The 20726-nt window shown below is 36.8% G+C and overlaps 1 protein-coding gene across 1 annotated transcript; it reads left to right on the top strand.

The window, feature by feature from the left end:
• Positions 1-4917: 4917 nt before the first annotated feature.
• Positions 4918-18988, top strand: LOC140239993 (development-specific protein LVN1.2-like). The gene is made up of 7 exons (XM_072319801.1): positions 4918-5031; positions 7393-7502; positions 11228-11385; positions 14411-14501; positions 14696-14884; positions 16301-16395; positions 18274-18988. The coding sequence occupies exons 2-7, from the start codon at positions 7406-7408 to the stop codon at positions 18349-18351; spliced, it is 708 nt and encodes a 235-aa protein (XP_072175902.1). The 5' UTR covers positions 4918-5031; positions 7393-7405; the 3' UTR covers positions 18352-18988.
• The last annotated feature ends 1738 nt before the right edge of the window (positions 18989-20726 follow it).

Here is a 20726-nt window from a genome sequence, read left to right as displayed (position 1 = left end):
ATATAAGGTACTCTTAAGTGAATCCTACAAGGATTGGAACAATCATCCCTCAGCATTCTCACTGATTCCCACTGATCGGTTACTAGCCATCCCTTTAAGGGAATGCCCCTATCACTTTCAAATTGGTCTCTCCAGTGAGCCTAGTAATGTCTTCTTTTTAAAAGAAGAAATCCACTCCAGAATTTCATAAATTTCATTAAAAATAGAGAAAACAAAATCCTTTGCGGAACAATGCAAAAATAATAAAAATCAAGTGAGAAATCAAGAAGTTAAGACATTTTTCATGAAACTTCATTGTTTGTTTCCAGAAACACTTCTTTACAAGTCATTATGAATATTCAAATAAAAAAGTTGATGGTGTCATACTTTGACGATTTCTTATTCATTTCCTACACAGATATGACAACAATTTTATAGTTCAGCTTAACAGATATAAAACTTGCCGCCACAATAATAAAACATGTAAAATGGAACAAGTATGAACTCAGATTTATCTTATTATTGGATTATATCTTTTACCCATATTACATGAAAATAAAAGAAGCTTCCACGAATTGCGTAATAGAGATTTTGAGGAAATGACATTATCAACTCGCTCATTTGTATAATCTTAAAGGGACTGTACAGTACTGGTTGAGGTAGGGATTCATGTTTTGAACATTCCTAAGTGAGATAATGAAAAGTTTCTTATGAAATATGAAAGAGCATGTAATTTTAAGAAGGATTCAACGTTTATTTGATGAAAATTGGTTTTCAAATGGCTGAGATATCCAAAAAAGTGCTAATAATAAAAGGCGACATGCCCCAACTTTATTAGTATCTCTTTGTTTCACCTTGTTTTTGGATATCTCAGCCATTTCAAAACCGATTTTCATCGAATAAACTTTTGATACCCCTTAGAACCGCATGCTCTTTGACATTTCATAGAGTGGTTTCTGAATATCTCACAAAACGTTAAAAGCTAAATCTTCACCTCGACCAGAACTGTACACACCCTTTAAGGACTGGTCAAGAACTATTTTCCGAAAAAAAGGGGTTGTAATTTTAAGATACATTATATCATATCTTCCTTTTTTCTACCCGAAGTTCGTCACCTTTAGTTTTAGGGTGGATTGCCTTTTTAGGAAGGTCAGTCTTTTAGGGTTGGGATAGAGTTCTATGGGAGCTCAGCTTCGATCGCTTATGTACATGCTCGTACGAGTTTTAGAGCAAAGCAGGCGGAAACTAAATTAGAAAAACGGTAATAATGCTGTGATATACAATTTTTCCCTACATAAAGTGAGCATTTGGAGATAGAAAGAATTCTTATCTTTTTATCAAACCAATTTTTTTTTTTCTGGACATTACAACTCAAAGAAACATGAATTTAGGCCACGAAAGTAGGCATCCTTATCTTCATCTTGGGAACCTGGTATACCAGGTACCCGTATAATCAGTTGCTCCCACGGGAACCTGGTATACCAGGTCCCGGTAAGGAACGGGTAAACATCCCCGCTACATACTACCCACGTCCGTTCTTTTCCGTTCTGTTTTCTCAAATTTTCACCAATTTTGTCAATTTCTGGAGCCGATGAAAGCGGATGGAGCCACCCCCGAAGTTTTGCTCGTCCGCTGTGTCCTTTCTCCATACGTTTTGTGTCCATCGGCCAGTGGGACCGGGACTATACCGGGGTACATTATGTGACGGTGTGAGATTCTTGGCGAGGGAGCGAAGCAACCGAGCGGGGGAGGGTGTTTGGGGGGGGGGGGGGTATCACGGCAGGGACTTTTTGTAAAAACAGAGTGTAAAAGTCGCGTTTTTTAATTCAATTTTTTTTTTAGGGAATTAAACGTAGTAAAACAAACATCAATGTACGGACAGAGCGAGCGAGCCACTTTCACTTTCCCATTCGTCTGAAATGTATTCATTAACCCTTTCTCTGCCATCGGAGTCAAATGTGAACAAATTTCACACACAAACCTATGGACAAGAAATAAACACGGCACTGAAAGAGTTCAAATCTTAAATGTGATCACATTGTTCGAGCAATAAAAATTATTGTTATATTGCTAAAAAGCATAGAAGAAAGGGAAAATGTAAGGTTTACTAAAGGTATGTTTCAGGGGGCACACTCGAGGACGCGAGGCTACCATCAATACACTAAATTTACTCACAAGTAGATATCGGTGTATAGATATTATAATGTATATTAATAATGAATTATGAAAATTTTGCATTTTCAGTTATGAAATTGACAACTTTTAGACAAAAGTGCCTTTATTTCTTCATTTTGGTCTTTAAATAATTGTTTAATTATTTCTTACAGGGACACTTTAAGGGGGGGGGGGCAAAAACTCGTTTTGCCCCCCCCCCCGCCATCATATATATATATGAAGAGTTTGTTCGCAAAAACCGATAAGTCCATATTTGCCAAATGGAGATATTTGCGATTAAAGGTCAAGAAAAATAGAGAGAATAATAAGAACATGTTTGCTTCTTTTGATCATAACTTCAAAAATATACCTTTATATGTAGTGACCAACATATCATTTAAAAGGTATTATTTTGTACTTTATGGCAGAGACCGTACTTCAAAATCTTCAAAAATGGACTTATCGGTTTTTGCGAACAAACTCTTCGTATATATATATATATATATATATATATTTTTTTTTTTTTTTTTTGGGGGGGGGGGGGAAGTAACTCCACTGCCACCAACACCCCCCCCCCCCCCCCTTTCCGGCGCCCTTGTTGGAGAGGATATCCTTTCTTACAACAATATGAAAAAAAAAAAAAAACAGGACGCGCGAACTCATTATTTTTTACTTTCAATTTACGAAACAGTTCATTCTCCGTGCAGACATTATGCCCATCCAAGAGAAAAAGAAATGAACGACAAAAGAAAAAAAAAATCAGCATATAGTTACTTAGAGAGCGAGAGGCTTTTAAATTCTGTTAGCGTGTATCAAGAAATGTTCTCTATTCGTCATCATTAAATGAATTAACGGACTTTTATTACCAAGAACATGATGACTTATATCACTATGTACGATGTGTACATGGTAATTCAATTTTGGGACATTCAAATTTGAAGAAAATGTAACATTTCCCTTGGGTACATAATGCACAGCAGAAGTAATCCTATGTGTTCCTACTGGGAATTAAGGTGGTTGAAGTAATTTAAATTACAGTATACGTGCACACCAAACATGTCAAAGATAACGGTTACAGCTCGTTATTCCGAAGGCTTTTTAGTCCGAAGGTTCGTTATTCCGAAGGTTCATTGTTCCGAATTTCATTTTCAGATTAACGAATCTTCGGAATAACAAACCTTCGGAATAACGCCACACATGTTCGGATTAACGAACCCTTTTTCATTTTCTGATTAACGAATATCTAGGCATGGGGAATTTGTGTGTTTCGGATTAACGACCCAACGGAATAACGAACCTTCGGAATAGCGAACCTTCGGAATAACGAACAGCACCCAAGATAACAATCTTACAGCCCTATTAAAACTGTCCTTCTTTAAAATTCTTTACGATTTACGGCTATTGCACAAAAGCAAAAATATGATGAATATGAAGTCAAACGAATTGGAAATTATTTCAGTACCTGCAGAAATAACACGACTGTTAAGAGCTTATTGCATGTTTCGCTATGTGACTATTTATTTGTCACAAATTAATTACTTTGGCTATTAAAATCATTGTGCATGCACTGCTTTTCTTGAGGGAAGTGAGGTAAGTTAAACAAAACATTGTTTTATAACAACGTATGAAATTGGCAAGGTGCAGTTAAAACTCAAGATAAGGTAAGAAAAGGTAAGATAAGATATGATAAGATAAGATAAGATAAGACGAGATGAGATGATATAAACGATATGATCAGACACGTATTTTAAGCAATGTTGTAAATCTTTCGAGGCAGAGATTTTGAGAAAAAACAAAACAAAACAAAAAACGGATTATATTAAATACGTCTTCATCCAGAATCAGAAAAGCATTACCTACCACTGTCATCCACCTGTTCATGTAGAGATCGCTCCTATGCTGTTGTAGCATCGTGGAATAATGTTGCTTGAAAGTTTGGGGTGGCTACACAGCCACCTATAAAATTTCTAAACCTCAGAAAATTGATTGTTTTCCACTGGTGTTTATCTATGAAGTATTGTAATGCGCACTGACTCTTCTCGATTACTATTGGCAGATATGTTTATGCTAAATAAATGCACATTTACTATTAACAATCAAAGTGAGGACTTTAAAGTGGGAGATATCGACGAAAAATGGATACGATAGCAGCAACTGCAACTCATTTCTGATACTGAATACAGAGATGGTTGCTGGCATGTAATCGCGTACCGAACCATCTGACTGAAGAAGAGGGATACGCATGGTACAGATGTATACTTGTTTTTTTTTTTTAAACTTGTTTACACTCACAATTAGGTGTTCCATTGTGAAGTTATCCATAACGAATAGTTTTGTGTTTTTACCCTGTTATTATCTTTCTTCTTTAATAGTTTGAGCTAAAGCAGAGATCGCTCTGAACACGCCGTCAAATATAGCTGCGTGCTATCTGGACATACTATACAACTCAAAGCCGGTTGATGTATCGATTGGGCTCGGGAGTGCATATCACGTGCATTGTATACTTCACGTCATGTCTTTATTTAGGCACAAAACGTCACCTGATCAACCGAAGAAAACGTTTACTCAATAGCACGTGGGATACGGCGACGTGTTCGATCCACCGCCACCACTCACCAATCACCGCCGACATCCTAATACTATATGCACTTTAGCGTAAAGCCGTGTGGCTTTTGTTCTTGTTATTGTGTTGTACCGACAACACACTACGACGCCATGTTTTTGGACTCTGTACCCAAGCGACAGCAGACGACCTACGCTAGCATTTACAGCCTTTAGGGAGATGGGGTCAATGAATATAAACGCGTAGCTCGTATCTAAGAAGACATACTACTGCGCGGACGGCGACTTGAATTATACGTGTGGTTCGGAAATCTGTCAGACGAACATCTTGTATCGGTAAGTTATCTGGCGATAGATAGATATGGGTCGAAAAATAGTTTAGCATGATACAATTCCTGGCTGGGACATACCTGTAGCTACTACTAAAGCAGAGGTGCACGTGTTGAAGTTAAAAGCCAAAATAAAATAAACCTCGAAAATCCAGGGTAACCCTCTGAATGAACGCATGCACTACCCTGCACTTCATAAGATATATCTGTCCTGCTACATAAATAGTATCTGAGCTCTTCAAGCTTTGAGGCTGCTATCCATCGATGTCTCCTCGGCAGGTGTAATTATGTGTTAAAGGTATGGCACACTTGGTTGAGATGGTGCTTGAGGTTTGCAACTTTTTTGATATTTTTTTTTTTATGAGAAACTTCATATAAAAATTTAATATGAAAGAGCATACAATTCTAAGAAAAATTCAAAGTTAATTTGATGAAAATCGATACGTGAACTGTCTGAAATATCCAAAACGATGATGGGACCCAATTTTTATTAGGATCTCTTTGTTTTATTGTTTTTGGATATGTCATCCATTTTAACCAATGTTCATCAAATAAACTTAGAAATCTTCTTTTTAACAAATAATTTTAACAATATTCATGTAGTGGTTTCTTAGTACCTCGCAAAGAGGTAAAATCGGATTTCTCAACTCAACCGATACTACATTTATGATCCCTTTCAAGACCATAGTTTGCACGGTTTTTCTTTAATAATCTTGATTTCAGTGTTCTCTTTCGATGAACTTATGCGAATTGATACGCACAGCCATGACATCAGTTTCTCTCTAGTGTTTAGTCTTCAAGATGATACAAGCACCTTCTTCTCCGCTCCCTAACAAGATCAAACTGCTGAATTACAAAGCCTTAGACTTTTCCGTCCCCAGCCGAAAGCATACAGACTTTTATTACCGATATACTGTATCTTAGTAAGCATGCTTGGCATCTAGATTTGTATTTTGTACCACTCGACTGGTTCCAGAAATGTCAGTATGATGAGTGGAAATTTGATATCATTGGCTTGATAAGTGAACAATTTGTGACGTATTTTGCTGTCTGTTTATTAGGGGTTACGGTTATTTACCAAAGTGATATCAATTATTTTCTTGAAAGTTTTAAGGCTTTCGTGGCGGTAGAACTTTGGATGGTAAAAGGCTTAACGGTGCAACGGTCTCTCCATTAGAGAACGTGCTTGCCGAAACGTCGGGACATGTAGGCCCTTTTCAGGGCCAAACACTTACCCTATATAGAAAGAATACGTTGTTCTACCACCCACTTTTTTCTTGTTAGAATCTCTTTGATAATTAATGTCTGTTTGACACACTAAAAGATCATTATCTTTTTTCCCCTCCTTTCCCTTTCTCCTTTCTACTATCTTATCTCTGCGCAAGTCATCCCTCCCTCCTAATATTTTCTATGTGTTTAAGGTACGAGGGCTACACGCAAATCAAGCCACGCTTAAGCTGTAGCCCTGCTGTATTATTCATTGTGAGGTTGTATTGCTGATACGTTTCTGCTGTACATTGTGTTGAAAGGCAATGAAGAAAAATAATTTGTTAACAACTGATGTTTATGTGTGGCTCCAACAATGTATGTTGATTATGTTCATGTACAATGATACATATGAAATACAGAAGTCAATAAATCAAATCAAATCAAATCAAATCAAATCATGTCTTTGTTCCTGATTATATCCATGGGATCACCAGGACGTGATGTTTTCTAAGAGTCGTGATCTAGAAGCATTCTAAAAATATATGATTTATCTTTATATCCTGATATTAGCAAGTCAATTATTTTCAAAAGCCACTGGGGAAAAGCCAACATTGTGAAAGTTTCTCGTATAAAAACGAACCACCTTTCATATACTTTAAACCGCATGGACTAAATCCGTTAGGCTGTGATACGACTTGCTTCTTGGTCTCTACTTCACACTATTTTTTTTTTCAAGTTTCAAAATATTAAGCTGCCAATCTAAACATGGTTATGACAGTTTGAGGGCTGACATCATCATACATAAACGATTGTCCTGGTAAAGGAAATTGTACTTGTGCAAGTTCAGAATGAGTCAATCATCCTTACGATAAAGAATAGTGATTGTTATGTAATTGCGTCGATGTGCAAAGCAGGGTAAGTTCTCAGTACTTCCACGACTTCAGAGAATCAATTTTTAATACATCGAAATATTAGGCTTTGTAAGAGAAGTTTCCGTCACAGAATAAGTTGGGAGGATTGCCTGTATATCCCAGCTGTATAGCGATAGGGATTAGCTCACTTGTAACCTCATGAGATGATCGCAAGGCACGTCTATTTGCAAAAAATTACTGATATCGTCATCATTATGGCTCATTCTTTTCTTCGTGTCTACCTTTAGCGTGCATTCAAGTATGGCGAGACTGTCGCTCCTTTTGACTTTGGTGGCAGTGGTTGCAGTGAGTGCTCAGAAGCGATGCTGCACTCCGGACCAGTTCATGGCGGGTGTTGGTGAGCCGAGCCTTCGCTTCCTTTCGTACTCTATGGCCCGATTTCACGAAGGTGTTACAATTATTGAAACCATGGTTTAAACCATGGACAAGTTGTATGGAGCGCCAAGTGTCGCATGTCGCATGACCTATTTCGTTACGAAATATCAATCATTTCGTGGAAGAAATGTGGTCATTTTGCAACAAAATGATCACTTCGTCGACAAAATGACTGATTTCGGAACGAAATAGGTCATGCGACACTTGGCGCTCAATACAAATTGTCCATGGTTTAAAGCATGTTTTCAGTCGTACCACCTTCGTGAATTCGTGCCAATTTGTTTGTTTTATTAGTAATGTGTGGCTGAATCCTCACGTTGTGCTGGTATGTTTGTGTGAGGATCTGTGTTGTCTCTCTGTGTTTCTGGTTATTTTTTCACAGTTTCAATCCTCTGTCTATTACATCATTCTTTGCATCCCTTATCAGACCTACGCATGTAATGGTGTGTTTATAAGATTTTTCTGGTCAAACAGTGTTTCTAGCAAAGAGATAAAAATCTTATAAACGCTAGCCGTGATTTGAAATAATATTTTGAAACACTGTTTCAAATCGCACAATCGCTCTCCTGACAAAAATGTGTTTCAAATCAGTATTTCGAATCAGTGTTCCAAAACAGTGATTCTCAAAGTCTTATAAACGCGGCCTATGATGTTTTGTAGGCTCCAAAATCCTAAAGTTTTCTTTGCGAGTGCCGATTTACGTTCGGTCTCCCGTGTACGTGTAGTGTTGCTAGTGCTTCGAATTTTGTACATTGTTGTGTTCTTTCTTGATATTGTGTCCTTAGACTCAACACTATCTACCCATTATAATTTTTATTCAAATCTTTGCAAAGATAGATCAAAATCAATCAGATAAATCTTGCAACAATGCAAACCTTCACGAATGTTGTACTGTTACGAAGTGCATAAAGGCTGAACAACTAGACCTTACTAGTTGAACAGTCACTTTAATACCAACTTAGCATTGTTGTGGTTGCGTGTGTGTGTGTGTGTGTGTGTGTGTGTGTGTGTGTTTAGCTCTCTCGGATTGACCTTTCTTGTTCGACTTCTGCTGACTTTCGAGTATGTTTAGTGCAATGTAAAGAATGGCTCTGATGGTATACAAAACCTTCCATTGATTTCAATGTCGATAGGCGTTTTCACATCAGCTCGATGTTTCGAAATAGTGCGCTATTTTCTGACTTGGGAAGTTAAAACATATCTCGAGCTTGGATTTTTATCGGGCTTATGTGAAAACGCCTAATATGGCATGAACAAACCTCGTGAAAGTTTACCTTTGTTCTTTGTGTACGGCTGCTGTACAAATGTAATCATTTACATTTCGTGTGCATATGCACTGTAAAAACATCGGTGTTAGATTTAACACCATGGGTGTTAAATCTAACACCGATCAAACTTCAATGAAGGACCACACCCACAGGTGTTAAAACTGCACTGTGATGGTGTTGAAAAGTGTTCACCTGACACTTCGTGGTGTTAATTTGACACTGTACCTGGTGTCATTTTGACACTGTATTGGTGTTAATTCAAAAATGATACCACATGGTGTTGATTTGATATTTTTTGGTGTTAATATCAATGGTTTAACACCCGTCCAGCTTCAATAAGAGACCACACCAGCTGGTGTTACTTTGGTGTAAATTTATTTTCACATTTTTTTTCAAAAATCTAGTATTTTAATGTAAAATTCTTGATCGTCTTGTTTAAATCAAAAATCAACAAGAAGTGCAGTTACTAAGAAACTCTTCAAAAAACAGTTTAAAATTTGGAAATGACACCCGGAGGTGTTAATTTAACACCATAAATGAGCACCGAAAATTTAACACCAGCTCGGTGTTCACTATTTAACACCGGACTTTTTGCAGTGTGTGTGTTCTTGTGCAATGTGTGTGGTTTTATGCTGCCTGGTAGAGGTATGTTTCATTTTATGAAAGCAAGAGATTATTAAGCAGAGGGTTGAAGGTCGAAGTTGGAGCTTTCTTCAATCCTGTTTCCCAATACAAATGAAATTTGTAAGATAATAATGGCAAAATAATTATAGTAATGTCTTCTTTATCCAGGGTGGCCTTGTCAGTGTTACCACTGCTCTGCCAGAGGGCCCTGCCATTATCATTGCACTAGCATTGCCAGGTACCCATTTATAACACCTGGGTTTAGAGGGACATTGTGGGTAAAATCATCTTGTCCAAGGACAAGTACTGGGCGGGAATCGAACTCCAGTCCTCCGATATGGAGTCGGGAGTCTTATCCACTATGCCACAGCGCCCCAGCATGGCAACTGCTGGCATTTTTGTGCTGGTCTACAAATGTCATTTGTTGAGGAAGACAAGATTGAAGAAAACCCACACCTCATGTATTATTGCTTTACTTTTTTAAATAAAACAATTTCAGCAAAGAAATTACGAGAAATTGTGTCATATCTTATTTTAAAAAAATGAATAAAAAAGAAAATCCGTTTTGGTATTTGAATACAGTGAAGAACCAACGCTGAAGATTAATTTTAGAAACTCATGTTGAGGTTCAAAACAATATACGTTCACGCTCCATTTAAGCAAAAACATTTTTCAATCAGAACGAAATTTTCATCGATTTTGAAGTTGAGTAAGTTAAGTAAAGTATTGTACATCATCCACTCTTTAATCGTCAAAGAGTACACGTCACTTGGATGTGTGGTAGCTCGAAATCCTTTCATAAAAGTTTTCGGGCTTTCATTGTCTGTATTATTATCAGGATATCGAGATGAGGGATCGAGGTGAGTAATCATGTGTATTTAGGGCTTATCAGTATTTACTTCAAATTCTTTTCATTTTAGGAATCACGGTAATGACAATTTATATTTTACGTCTTTTCTAAGGTACGTCATTGCGCACCTTATATCATAGCGCTGCAGTCTATTTGCCTTCTATAAGCTCATGTTAAAATTGAAGTGATGAATGTTGCGTTGATAACTATTATTATGTGACCCTGCACCATAAAACCAAGAAAAAGTCACCTGATAGGTTTTTCCGTTTAGGGTAGATTATAAAAGAGCAAACTCTAAGCTTTAAAATGATGTATAACTCAAAAATAAATGGACTCCCTTAACATATCTAAAAAGGAAGCACACACTCTGAAAAAGTGTGAACTGAGAAAAGAGGCTCTCAAGTACAGTGTCTATTCAAGCGCTTAATCTTTAACAAGCTGTGCTGGCTGTGTAATGAAAGGGACAAAACACAGGATGTAAACCACTGGAACAACAACGATGAAGAGATTATCAAATTAAGCTGAATTTGGGGAATGTTCTATTAACACATTCTGCCCATTATTCAGTGTTATTAATGCCAACTTTCAGAGCAGTAGAGTTATCTCTTCAAAAGTCATCAGATTTGAAAGTGAAGAGTGTGTAAAGCATTTCAAAAAATGAAAAAGGGACTCTCAAAGACACACCTGATCATTCTATTCTCCTTATAAAAAAATCGTTGTAGAAAAACAACTGATAACACACTTTCCCATTCATGTTATGATCCCAAACTAAAGAGTAATGTAGAAGGATACTTTGTAGCTCTTTCAGAAAATATGAAAAACTCAAGATTGACCCAGTTGACCCTTTTCACCTTTTCTTAGTCCTCACGTAAAATCAAGGGTGCGACTTTTTGTTCGTTTTGTGATGCACGGTCACATATATCACGTGCTCTTCGCTCCATGCAGGCGCCACAGTTGGTGAGTCCGATCCCGGACCCACGGCCCTGTACTCCAACTCCTACGGGGCGTATGACTTCACAAACAAAAGGTTCGGACTGAACGTGACGATTGCTTTCCTGAATGATACCTCCATCAGCTATCGCCTTGTTCAAAAGTTCAGCACGGTAATGTTTCTCAGGATCACTTCAAAGTGTGTTAGCTCGAATCAACTTAAATGAGAGCTAGGTCATTCTTACTGAAATATAACTGTTGTCATAAGTATCATGTTCTGTTCTTAATTTTCCCATTGAATACACTGAAACCACACGATTACATGCACATTCAAAACATTTCTGCTGATTCACCTAACTGGACGTCGTGAGCTTGTTTTTCTTTTTCCACCAATGGCGTAAAATGACGTTATGACACACGGACAAGAAAGAGAACGTAAATGATCTAGAAATCATTATCTGTGAACACAGCGATTATTGTATCCACCGAAAAGAGTTAGAAGGATGCTATACATTTGGCCTAGTCGCGACGCCGCCGCCATCTTGTAAGCTTCTTGTAAGCGTTCTACTGGCTGCAGTTCTTCTTTGATCACCTTCAAGTTTGCTATAAAGGTTCATAATGGTAAAACAAAGACGAATATATTTGTAGGTGGTGGCTCCCTCATTTGTTCTGTCTTATAAAAGGTAAATATTGTGTGCCCGATACTGGCCGTGTTTCTAGACTGTTTTTTTTTTTTTTACTTCCAAATTTGGTATGTCAATGTGTCATAGACAAATCTAGACATGAATACCTATTGGCAATGCTGCCCTCACTGTATTACCTTTTACAGGGTCAAAGGCCACCCTCAGCAGGTCAAAATTTGCAAAAACTGCTTGTTTATGCTACAACTTGGATGTTCCTCAACGGATTTAATTCAGACTTGATGGGTGGACATTCTACATTTTTAGAACTTACTGTTTGTACTGAGGGCATGCCGCGGACGGGTGCCCTCAGTGTACCGGTTGGGAATGATGCCACGTAAGGTAAATCTATCAGCCACATTTCATATCGGTTTTCATTCAAACTTGCTATGGATGTGTATGGGGTTATTCTAAGTAACAACAGATTTTATTGACACCCCCCTCATTGTTCTGACTTTTATAGGATGCCATGTCATATGCATTGAGCGTGCTTTACCAGCCTCATTTCTCGTCGGATTTTATTTTATCCCGCGACAGTTATCATATTACACAACACCTCCATTTCCAATAAGTTGAAACACATGTTTTTTTTTTTTCTCTTCAAGGACAGATTCTAAAAGAACAATATTTATGGCCCGAACTCACGAAGGTAGTATAATTGAAACAATGATCTAAGACCATGGACAATTTTTATGGAGCGCCAAGTGTTGCATGGCCTATTTCGTTACGAAATCAGTCATTTCGTCAACGAAACGATCATTTTGCAATGAAATGAATATTAAGGATTTTTGTCGACGAAATTGTCAGTACGTCGACAAAATGACTAATTTCGTAGCAAAATTTCATGCGACACTTGGCGCTCCATACAAATTGTCTATGGTTGAAAACATGGTTTCAATTGTACCACCTTCGTGATTTCAGGTCTATATTTTTATAATATTGACTGGCCTCGAGGGAGATACCAGAAAATATTGCCCAAACTGAAAGAATATTGCCCGAGTCGAAGACGAGGGCAATATTCTTTCAGTGCGGGCAATATTCATCTGGTATCTCCCTCAAGGCCAGTCAATATCATAATTATTACCTATCCCCTAGGTAAATTAGGAAAATATGTGAATACAGCTATACACTATGATATAGATCAAGCCACATTTGACTACCTGTAGATCATCACCAACATGTCGAATAATTGAAAAATTGTTCATCAATGTATATCATTCAACTCCAACTTCAAAAATACATATGTAGTTGTAACAGGCGAACTTCAAACATCTGAACGCTTTTACACTTTATTTTTGCTTCTGTTTCAATTCGGAGAGTTGTAATAACTGATGGTCACTGTGCAGTTAGTCATTGTTTGACGCGTCGTGTTGCTGGAACTAGTGGAAGTGGTCGACCTTGTATGAGTTGATTTATCGGCGTTCTTCTGCGGTGCGTGTAATCGACACGCAGCGACGTCCTTGAGTGTTTTCTCTTCGTGGTCGATCGGAATGTTTACATGAGGTGGGAAGAGAAGGAGTGGAATCTCTCTTCCCACCTCCCTGTTTTACAGTGCACTCCCGTTATAACGAACACGGTTATAACAAAATTCTGGTTATAACGAAGTAAAACTTTGGGCTGCAATGTCATCCACTCTATGTATTTCTATCGTTTATTTGTTCGGTTATAACAAAATTCCGATATGACGAAAGAGTAACTGCCGGTCCCGAGGATTTCGTTATAACGGGAGCCCACTGTATATGTAAAACCCCGGATGCTCGTAATATGCTCTAATATCGCCCGCTGAACTCCCGACCCTGCAAAATACCAACTGTAATTGCCTCGCAAAACTACCTCGTATAGGTAAACTACCTCGTATAGGTAATAATTTGAAATAATGCGCAAGTCAGAACAAATTAACTCTAAATCTGAATGAATGAAAGAAAGTAGACACTGCAAAAGGTGTTAACTGAGAAAATTGGCTTAGACGGTCCGCAACTATCAGAGTACTAATCTCACCAATCTGTGTTCCTGGCGATAAATGGGATAAAAAAGTCAAATATAATACTCCTCATCAACCACAAGAGAGTCAGTATCAGTTTTAATAGTTTTGACACACTTCTTTATCGCATTTTATTCATGACAACTCTTAAATTTTAAAGAAGCGTCATTGTCCTTTTTTTAAGTCGAAAGTTAAGAGTGTGTGAAGGTTTTTTTTTATATAATAGCACAAAGGACACGTATGTAATTCTTATAATATTACACAATTCTGCATAGAAAACGTCTTACAAAAGCTACAAGAAAATTGATTGTCAATTTTATGATCATAAGCTTGTTATTTAGAAGTTATATTGAAGAGTGATTTTTTTTTTCAGAAAATATATACAATTTAAGATTGATCATGTGGTCCCGTTTTATATATTTTGAATCATCACTTAAAATCAGGAGATGCATTTTTCCTCCTTTGTGTTGTGTTGCATTGTTGTACTTTCTTTTCTTTTGTCTGTTCTCACATGCGCTCCTTTTTTACTGACTTCAGGCGGGAAATTTCCAATGGATCATCTACGACCAATACAAACTTTGTATCAAACAACCAGTCACCGCACCGGCTTTTCAGAACTGCGTTCCAGGTAGGCAATGAAACCATTATCTGAAACTTTTAGTTTATTGAAAATTTTACTAAATTACTAAGTAAAAGATACATGTACGTCTAGAGACGAATGTAGTATGTCGCTGTTTTTAAGGATCTACATGTAGTTTAACTCTGAATCTCATTTCATCTTATTTTTGTGCTACCTCTTTCTTTTCCATTCTAATTCCCTAGAGAATGCTACGTTCTATGATACCATGTCAATCGGCGGACCTTCTGGACTTATGGTTGACGTCTGGTCATACGAGATGTCCACCCCGAAGGACCCTGTGGATGGGAGAGTATCGGCCACTGTCATCCCAAAGAACTGTTACCCAGCTGGTAACTCATTCGTTGGTGTTCGCTACCAGGGATCTGAATCAGGTATATTCTACCTCTCTCTAGAGATGCAACTTTTGCATATCTCATAATAAGAGCTTAAGTGTATATAAGTGTTTTGCCTCCCCCCCCCAAAAAAAAAAGAAAAAAGAAAAAAAGAATTCAAATATGCCTTTTTCGTTCAGGTCACAGTTTTGAATAGATATAAGAGAGAATTTCAGCCGTCACTAGATGTTATGAGGCGTACCACTTTTAATTACTTCCAGGCTTTCTCGCAAATACACGGGTAAAAATACTGTTACACTTCGCTATTTTGGAGCTTCGTCTATCAGAAAATGAAATAAGGTTCGTTATTTCGATGTTTTTCACTGCATTGATTGGATAATATTCGTCACTCCGCAGGTTCGATACTTCGAAAGTACGTAAATCCGAACATAGAATATGGGCAGGAATAATTCCGTAGGTTTCTTAATCCATCACAGTAAAAACAATTACCGAACTTTTGATTAAAACGAACCTTATTTCTCTTTAGATATGTAATTAGCCTCTGGAATAATGTGACATCACTCTATAATTGATATCTACGGGGTGATTAATGCTACAGTCATACACAACTGGGTCACAAAACGGATTTGATCCAGGTGAAAGTGAGCCGGAGTAGTCCAGGAGTGGAGGGTAATCTATGCTACATTCACACACGGCCGGATTTTGAACCGGTTCCATAAGGAATTAAATCCGTATTGGCCCGGCTCGAGCGGTAGAGACCCGTAATGACCAGTAGGTAACAGTACAAAAATCCGTTTTAAATCCTTTCCGACCACTATCGACCCGTGTCCACCCTCTTCGACCCGTACCGGATGTAAACCTTGTCATCATCCGTTGCATGAAGGCAATGCGGTATACGGCAAGGGTCCATACTGTTTTACGCAGACGCTGCGGGTTGCAGTGGGTTGATGGGAGTCAATGCGGTTCGAACCGGGTCAATTCGGATATCAATACGGAATTGAAAACCGTGAGAAAATTTTGAACATGACCAAAAATAATTTTTCACCGCCGTATCGAACCCCCCCCCCCCCCCCGAATCCATCAGGAATTGACACGGGTTACGATGCGGGTCAATGCGGGTCTCTACTGCTCGAACCGAGTCGATACGGTTTTAATTCCTTGTGGACCCCTTTCGAAACCCGGTCGTGTGTGATTGTAGCATAACATGTATCAAATGAACAGAACCTGACCCTGTGAAAATTGACAATAGCCAGCTTAATCTTATACAATGGCGTTAGCAAAATTAAATATCTGCTACTATTGCCTATAGTAGTGTTGTGATTACGCAGCATTGATTTTTTATCCTTATGACATAGATGATTATTTTTGTTTTTGTTTTACCTTTACCGGGATTGGTTGTTATATGGAATAATACTTGTATTTTGAACCAAACATACCTTGTCCTACTACATTTAGTTCCCATGGTGACTACTTCCGGAGTCTTTAATATGACCGAAGGCATCCCCGATCCTGATGCTTGGTTCACCCTCCCCAGTTACTGCCAGCAAGAGGTATGTTTGGCTGTGCTGCAGTCATTTTCATATTTGTGACCACCCCCCCCCCCAAAAAAAAAAAAACACAGCCAACCAAGCAAACAAACAAACAAACAAACAAACAAAAACCAAACAAGAACAACAACATTTTTTTCTTTGTTTTTTCCAAGGAGTTTTCATTAAAAACATACATATCTATATATATTGTTTAAGCAAATCCATAACTTTGAAAAAGACTAAAACAATAAACAGGAAATCTTTAGATACACAGTGTACAAAAATGCGAGCATGTGTGTACATTTCATATTTATTCAATTCAATTCAATTCAATTCAATTCAATTCAATTCAATTCAATAGTTTATTTATTTCCATCATCACAAAGAAAAGAAAAGAAAAAGTTGACATAATCCAAAGTGATACATTTTTTTTTCATTTCTCTTACACTCGTCTGATAAAGGATTTTTTCAATACAATATAAAGTATGTTATACACGAATGATGTCGTAAAAAGAAACAATACACTTTGTCATGGCAACAAAAATAGTAAATAATCACAATGATGGAAAACAGTGTTCCACTAAAAAAGCCACACTTGTAAAACGTGGAACACTGGAACAAAACAACAATAGCCCCAATTTGTTTTACCAATAAGACATATTCATTTTAAATTCTTCTATATACTATTGTACATTTTACTCATTGATATAATGATGTTGATACTATGAACAAAACTTGCTAAGATTTTAGGATGCAAACGTATAAACTATATAACATATCACATTTGTGACACAGACACTATGGGGCCAGGTGTGCCAGGAAAATTGAAGGGAAAGGAAGATATGCAATCGGCCACAAAAAACATATTTATGCAAACATTTCCATTTAATTACGCGTAAACTTGTGGAGGTCATACATTTTGATAATTTTGATCATCAATGTGATGTTGACTGGAAAGAATGATTAAAGAAATTACAACATGATATCTTTAAATCCCTTCCGGCGGATACCTCCAAAACACAAAGTTTCACTGGTCTGGCGGGATGTCTCAGTCGACACTGTCCGTGTGTTAAACCGCTAGAGTGTAGGCAAAATTATAAATAAAGTTTGAACGCAGATAAAATGAGTGAAGTTATTCAAGAATTATGCACATTTTCCGGCAGAGTCAAAGTTGCAGTATATGAATATTACGCCTGTTTACAAAATACATTGTAAATGATAGACCTATATGCTGACATTACGTGCGTATAATTCGCAGGCTTTGTATACACAACATAATATGTATATGATTTATATACATATCCAATCAAATCTCTCAACATGGATGCAAAATGCGCATCGAGCACGAACAACGTTGCGGTAAAGGTTATGAAGTAAATGTTATGTGATTTCTTTTACTGTTTTTGTTAAAAAGCCATACATTCATCATTATGTATTATTTATAGAAAGCATACTACCTATTCATAATCAGCCAAGTGAATTGATTGCTCTTAATGTTGTTGTTGTTGTTTTAGAGAACGAAAGAAGAATGTTCGGTACTTCTTTTATCTATTCTTCCCCAAAGATGCATAATATTCTAAGACAATGCTCCTTAAGTGTGAACCAAGGTGTTTTACTCTCCCTATTAGTATTTTTATCAATATGATGGTTATCATCGTCATAATCGGAACTGTTAAGCATCATTATTGATATTTCTATCAATAACACCACTGTCCATTATCATTTCATATCTTAAATATCATTTTATCGTAATCATTAAAGCATAATCATAATCTTACATAATTTGTACTTTTTTTTTTTTAATAACAATATCACCATGATATCATTTTGCTTTTTTATTGTTGCTTCTTTAACAATATTATTGTGACATCTGTTTTGTTGCTTTCGGAATTCTTTCAGGTCAATGAAATACCACCCCGACATGCTCGTTCTATTCATACTGTCCACGACTATTTTGTCCCTCTGGCTGGGTTCTAGAGTCGAGAAGCGACGAGATTACACTTCTATCTATCTGCTTGATGTCACTCGATAATTTCACTCGCAATCTCCGTCGACAAATGCGAATTTGTATTTACGTTTGTCACCATGCTTATGATTACTGAAGAAGCAATAATCGCAGTGTTAAGGCATGTTATGTGGCTGCGATTGTACAATTAGAGGTCAACAGGCTTCATAGAAGTTCTCCTAGTGTTCAGTTTTTGTATGTTTGTTTGTTTCTGTATGGTAGTTTTTGAAAAAAAGGAACATAACAACATTCTAATGATTGTTTGCATTCTGCATTTAATGGTTTCTGTAAAGATGTAAGTAAATGAAACCTAGGAAGTCGTTCTATTGCAGCTGCAGTTATTGCAATTTTGTTGTCGTACACTGTGCTTGTTATACTTACAATTTCGTCGTCATACATTGTACTTGTTACTTATTACTTGTTACAGTATTTTCTTGAAATGACCTTCTCAGTAAGTGTTTTGTCATAGTTGTAAAACCACTTGTAGTCATTGGAGATTTTCTTTCTTTCCTTCTCCCTCTTCCCTTTTTATGAAGATGATATAAATTCAAGCATAAACCGAAAAAGGAAAATAGTAACAAAATTTTCAGTGAAATAAAATGGTGACGCAGTCACTTTAGCAATAACTATCAATTTCTATCTCCTTTCTATTGTGCCAACCGGTGTGAGTTCGTGTAGGATGATGAGAGTTATGCATGTAATACTGAATAGAAGGAGATACACTCACACACTCGCAGACTCACAGACACATTTTCTGTTTATTTGACTGTACTTTGCATCATTCGGACATTGTGTCTTTTTGCTCTCCTATACGACTGATACCTCTCCATTTCAGTCTTCCCAGTGATTATGCCCCTATCACTTTCCAGTTATTGGTGTCTCCAGCGTTCCTGGTAATGTCTTCTCTTTAAAAGAAGATAATATGACGAATTCGTTCGTAAAAACGATAAGTCCATTTTTGAAGATGTTGAAGTACGGTCTCTGTCATAAAGTTCAAAATAATACCTTTTAAATGATATATTGGTCACTACATAATATATAGGTACATTTTTGAAGTTATGGTAAAAAGAAGCAAACAATTTCTTATCATTCTCTTTAATTTTCTTGACCTTTAATCGCAAATATCTCCATTTGGCAAATATGGACTTATCGGTTTGTGCGAAGAAACTCTTCATACCCCTCCGGAATTTTATAAATTTAATTAAAAACAGAGAAAACAAAATGATCAAAATCAAGTGAGAAATAAAGAAGTTAAGACATTCTGAAATTTCTTTTTTTTTTTGTCCAGAAATACTTCTTTACCAGTCGTTATGAATATTCAAATCAGCAAGTTGATGGTGCCATACTTTAACAATTTCTTATTCATTTCTTACACTGATATGACAACAATTTTAACGTTCAGCTGACCAGATGTAAAACATGCTGCCCACACACACACACACAAAAAAATGTAAAATGGAACAAGTGTTAACTCAGATTTATCTTGTTATGGGAGTATGTTTTTTACCCATATTAGATGAAAATAAAACACGTTTTCTCGAATTGCATGATAGAGATTTTGAGGAAATGACATCATCCACTCGCTCATTTGAATAATCTTAAGGACTGGTCAAGAACTAATAAAAAGGAGGTGAAATTTTCAAAAAAAAATGTATTATCTTCCCTTTTTTTCTACCCGAATTTCGTCTCCTTTCGAACGTCCTTGGGGATTTTTTTCTCTTTCTCGGAAAGTTTATCTAGTTTTAGGATTGATTTCATTTTTAAGAAGGCCAGTCTTTCAGGGTTTGAATAGAGTTCTATGGGAGGCAAGGGGACTACATGCCAGAACCATTTCAATCGTCTTTTGGATACTTCATCACAATGGCGGTAGTTATGTGAAGCTTCTTCCTGTGTGACTTCCTGAACAGTTTGTCTTTTGCAGTTCTAATCTTCACTCTGCGAATAGAGCAATACATTTTACAATTCTTAAAATAGGGTTACTGCATTTTTTATTACTTTTTCATATTTACCAGGAAATGAAGCACAATGTCCAAAGTGTAAACCTGGAACAAAACAGATGATAAAATTACATGCAAAACAGCTCAAACAATCAACCGTTTTGAGAGCACTCGTAAAAATAGACGAATACGCGACAATGCAGTGTAAAGCAGTGAAACCTTTTTTCCTTTCTTTATTCTTATTTATTTATTCATTTTCATTCCAAATATATCCAAGTCTATATATATATATATATATATATATATATATATATATATGTATATAATTTTTTTTGAGAGCTGTTACTTTAAGGGCTTATATTAGTAGGGCAGAAAACATGAAATACATGATAATTCCGAAATAGTTCGTT

The sequence above is a fragment of the Diadema setosum genome, chromosome 16 (assembly GCF_964275005.1).
Source record: "Diadema setosum chromosome 16, eeDiaSeto1, whole genome shotgun sequence".
In the NCBI taxonomy this organism is placed as follows: Eukaryota; Metazoa; Echinodermata; class Echinoidea; order Diadematoida; family Diadematidae; genus Diadema; species Diadema setosum.
The sequence above is the reverse complement of the archived record's forward strand: the minus strand, read 5'-3'. Positions and strand labels throughout refer to the sequence as shown.

Excerpts from the sequence above, each read along its gene's own strand:
- LOC140239993 (XM_072319801.1), top strand. The coding sequence starts at position 7,406 with ATGGCGAGACTGTCGCTCCTTTTGACTTTGGTGGCAGTGGTTGCAGTG. Across the intron at positions 7,503-11,227 it reads CCAGTTCATGGCGGGTGTTG|GCGCCACAGTTGGTGAGTCC; the intron begins GTGAGCCGAGCC and ends CGCTCCATGCAG. Across the intron at positions 11,386-14,410 it reads TTGTTCAAAAGTTCAGCACG|GCGGGAAATTTCCAATGGAT; the intron begins GTAATGTTTCTC and ends TACTGACTTCAG.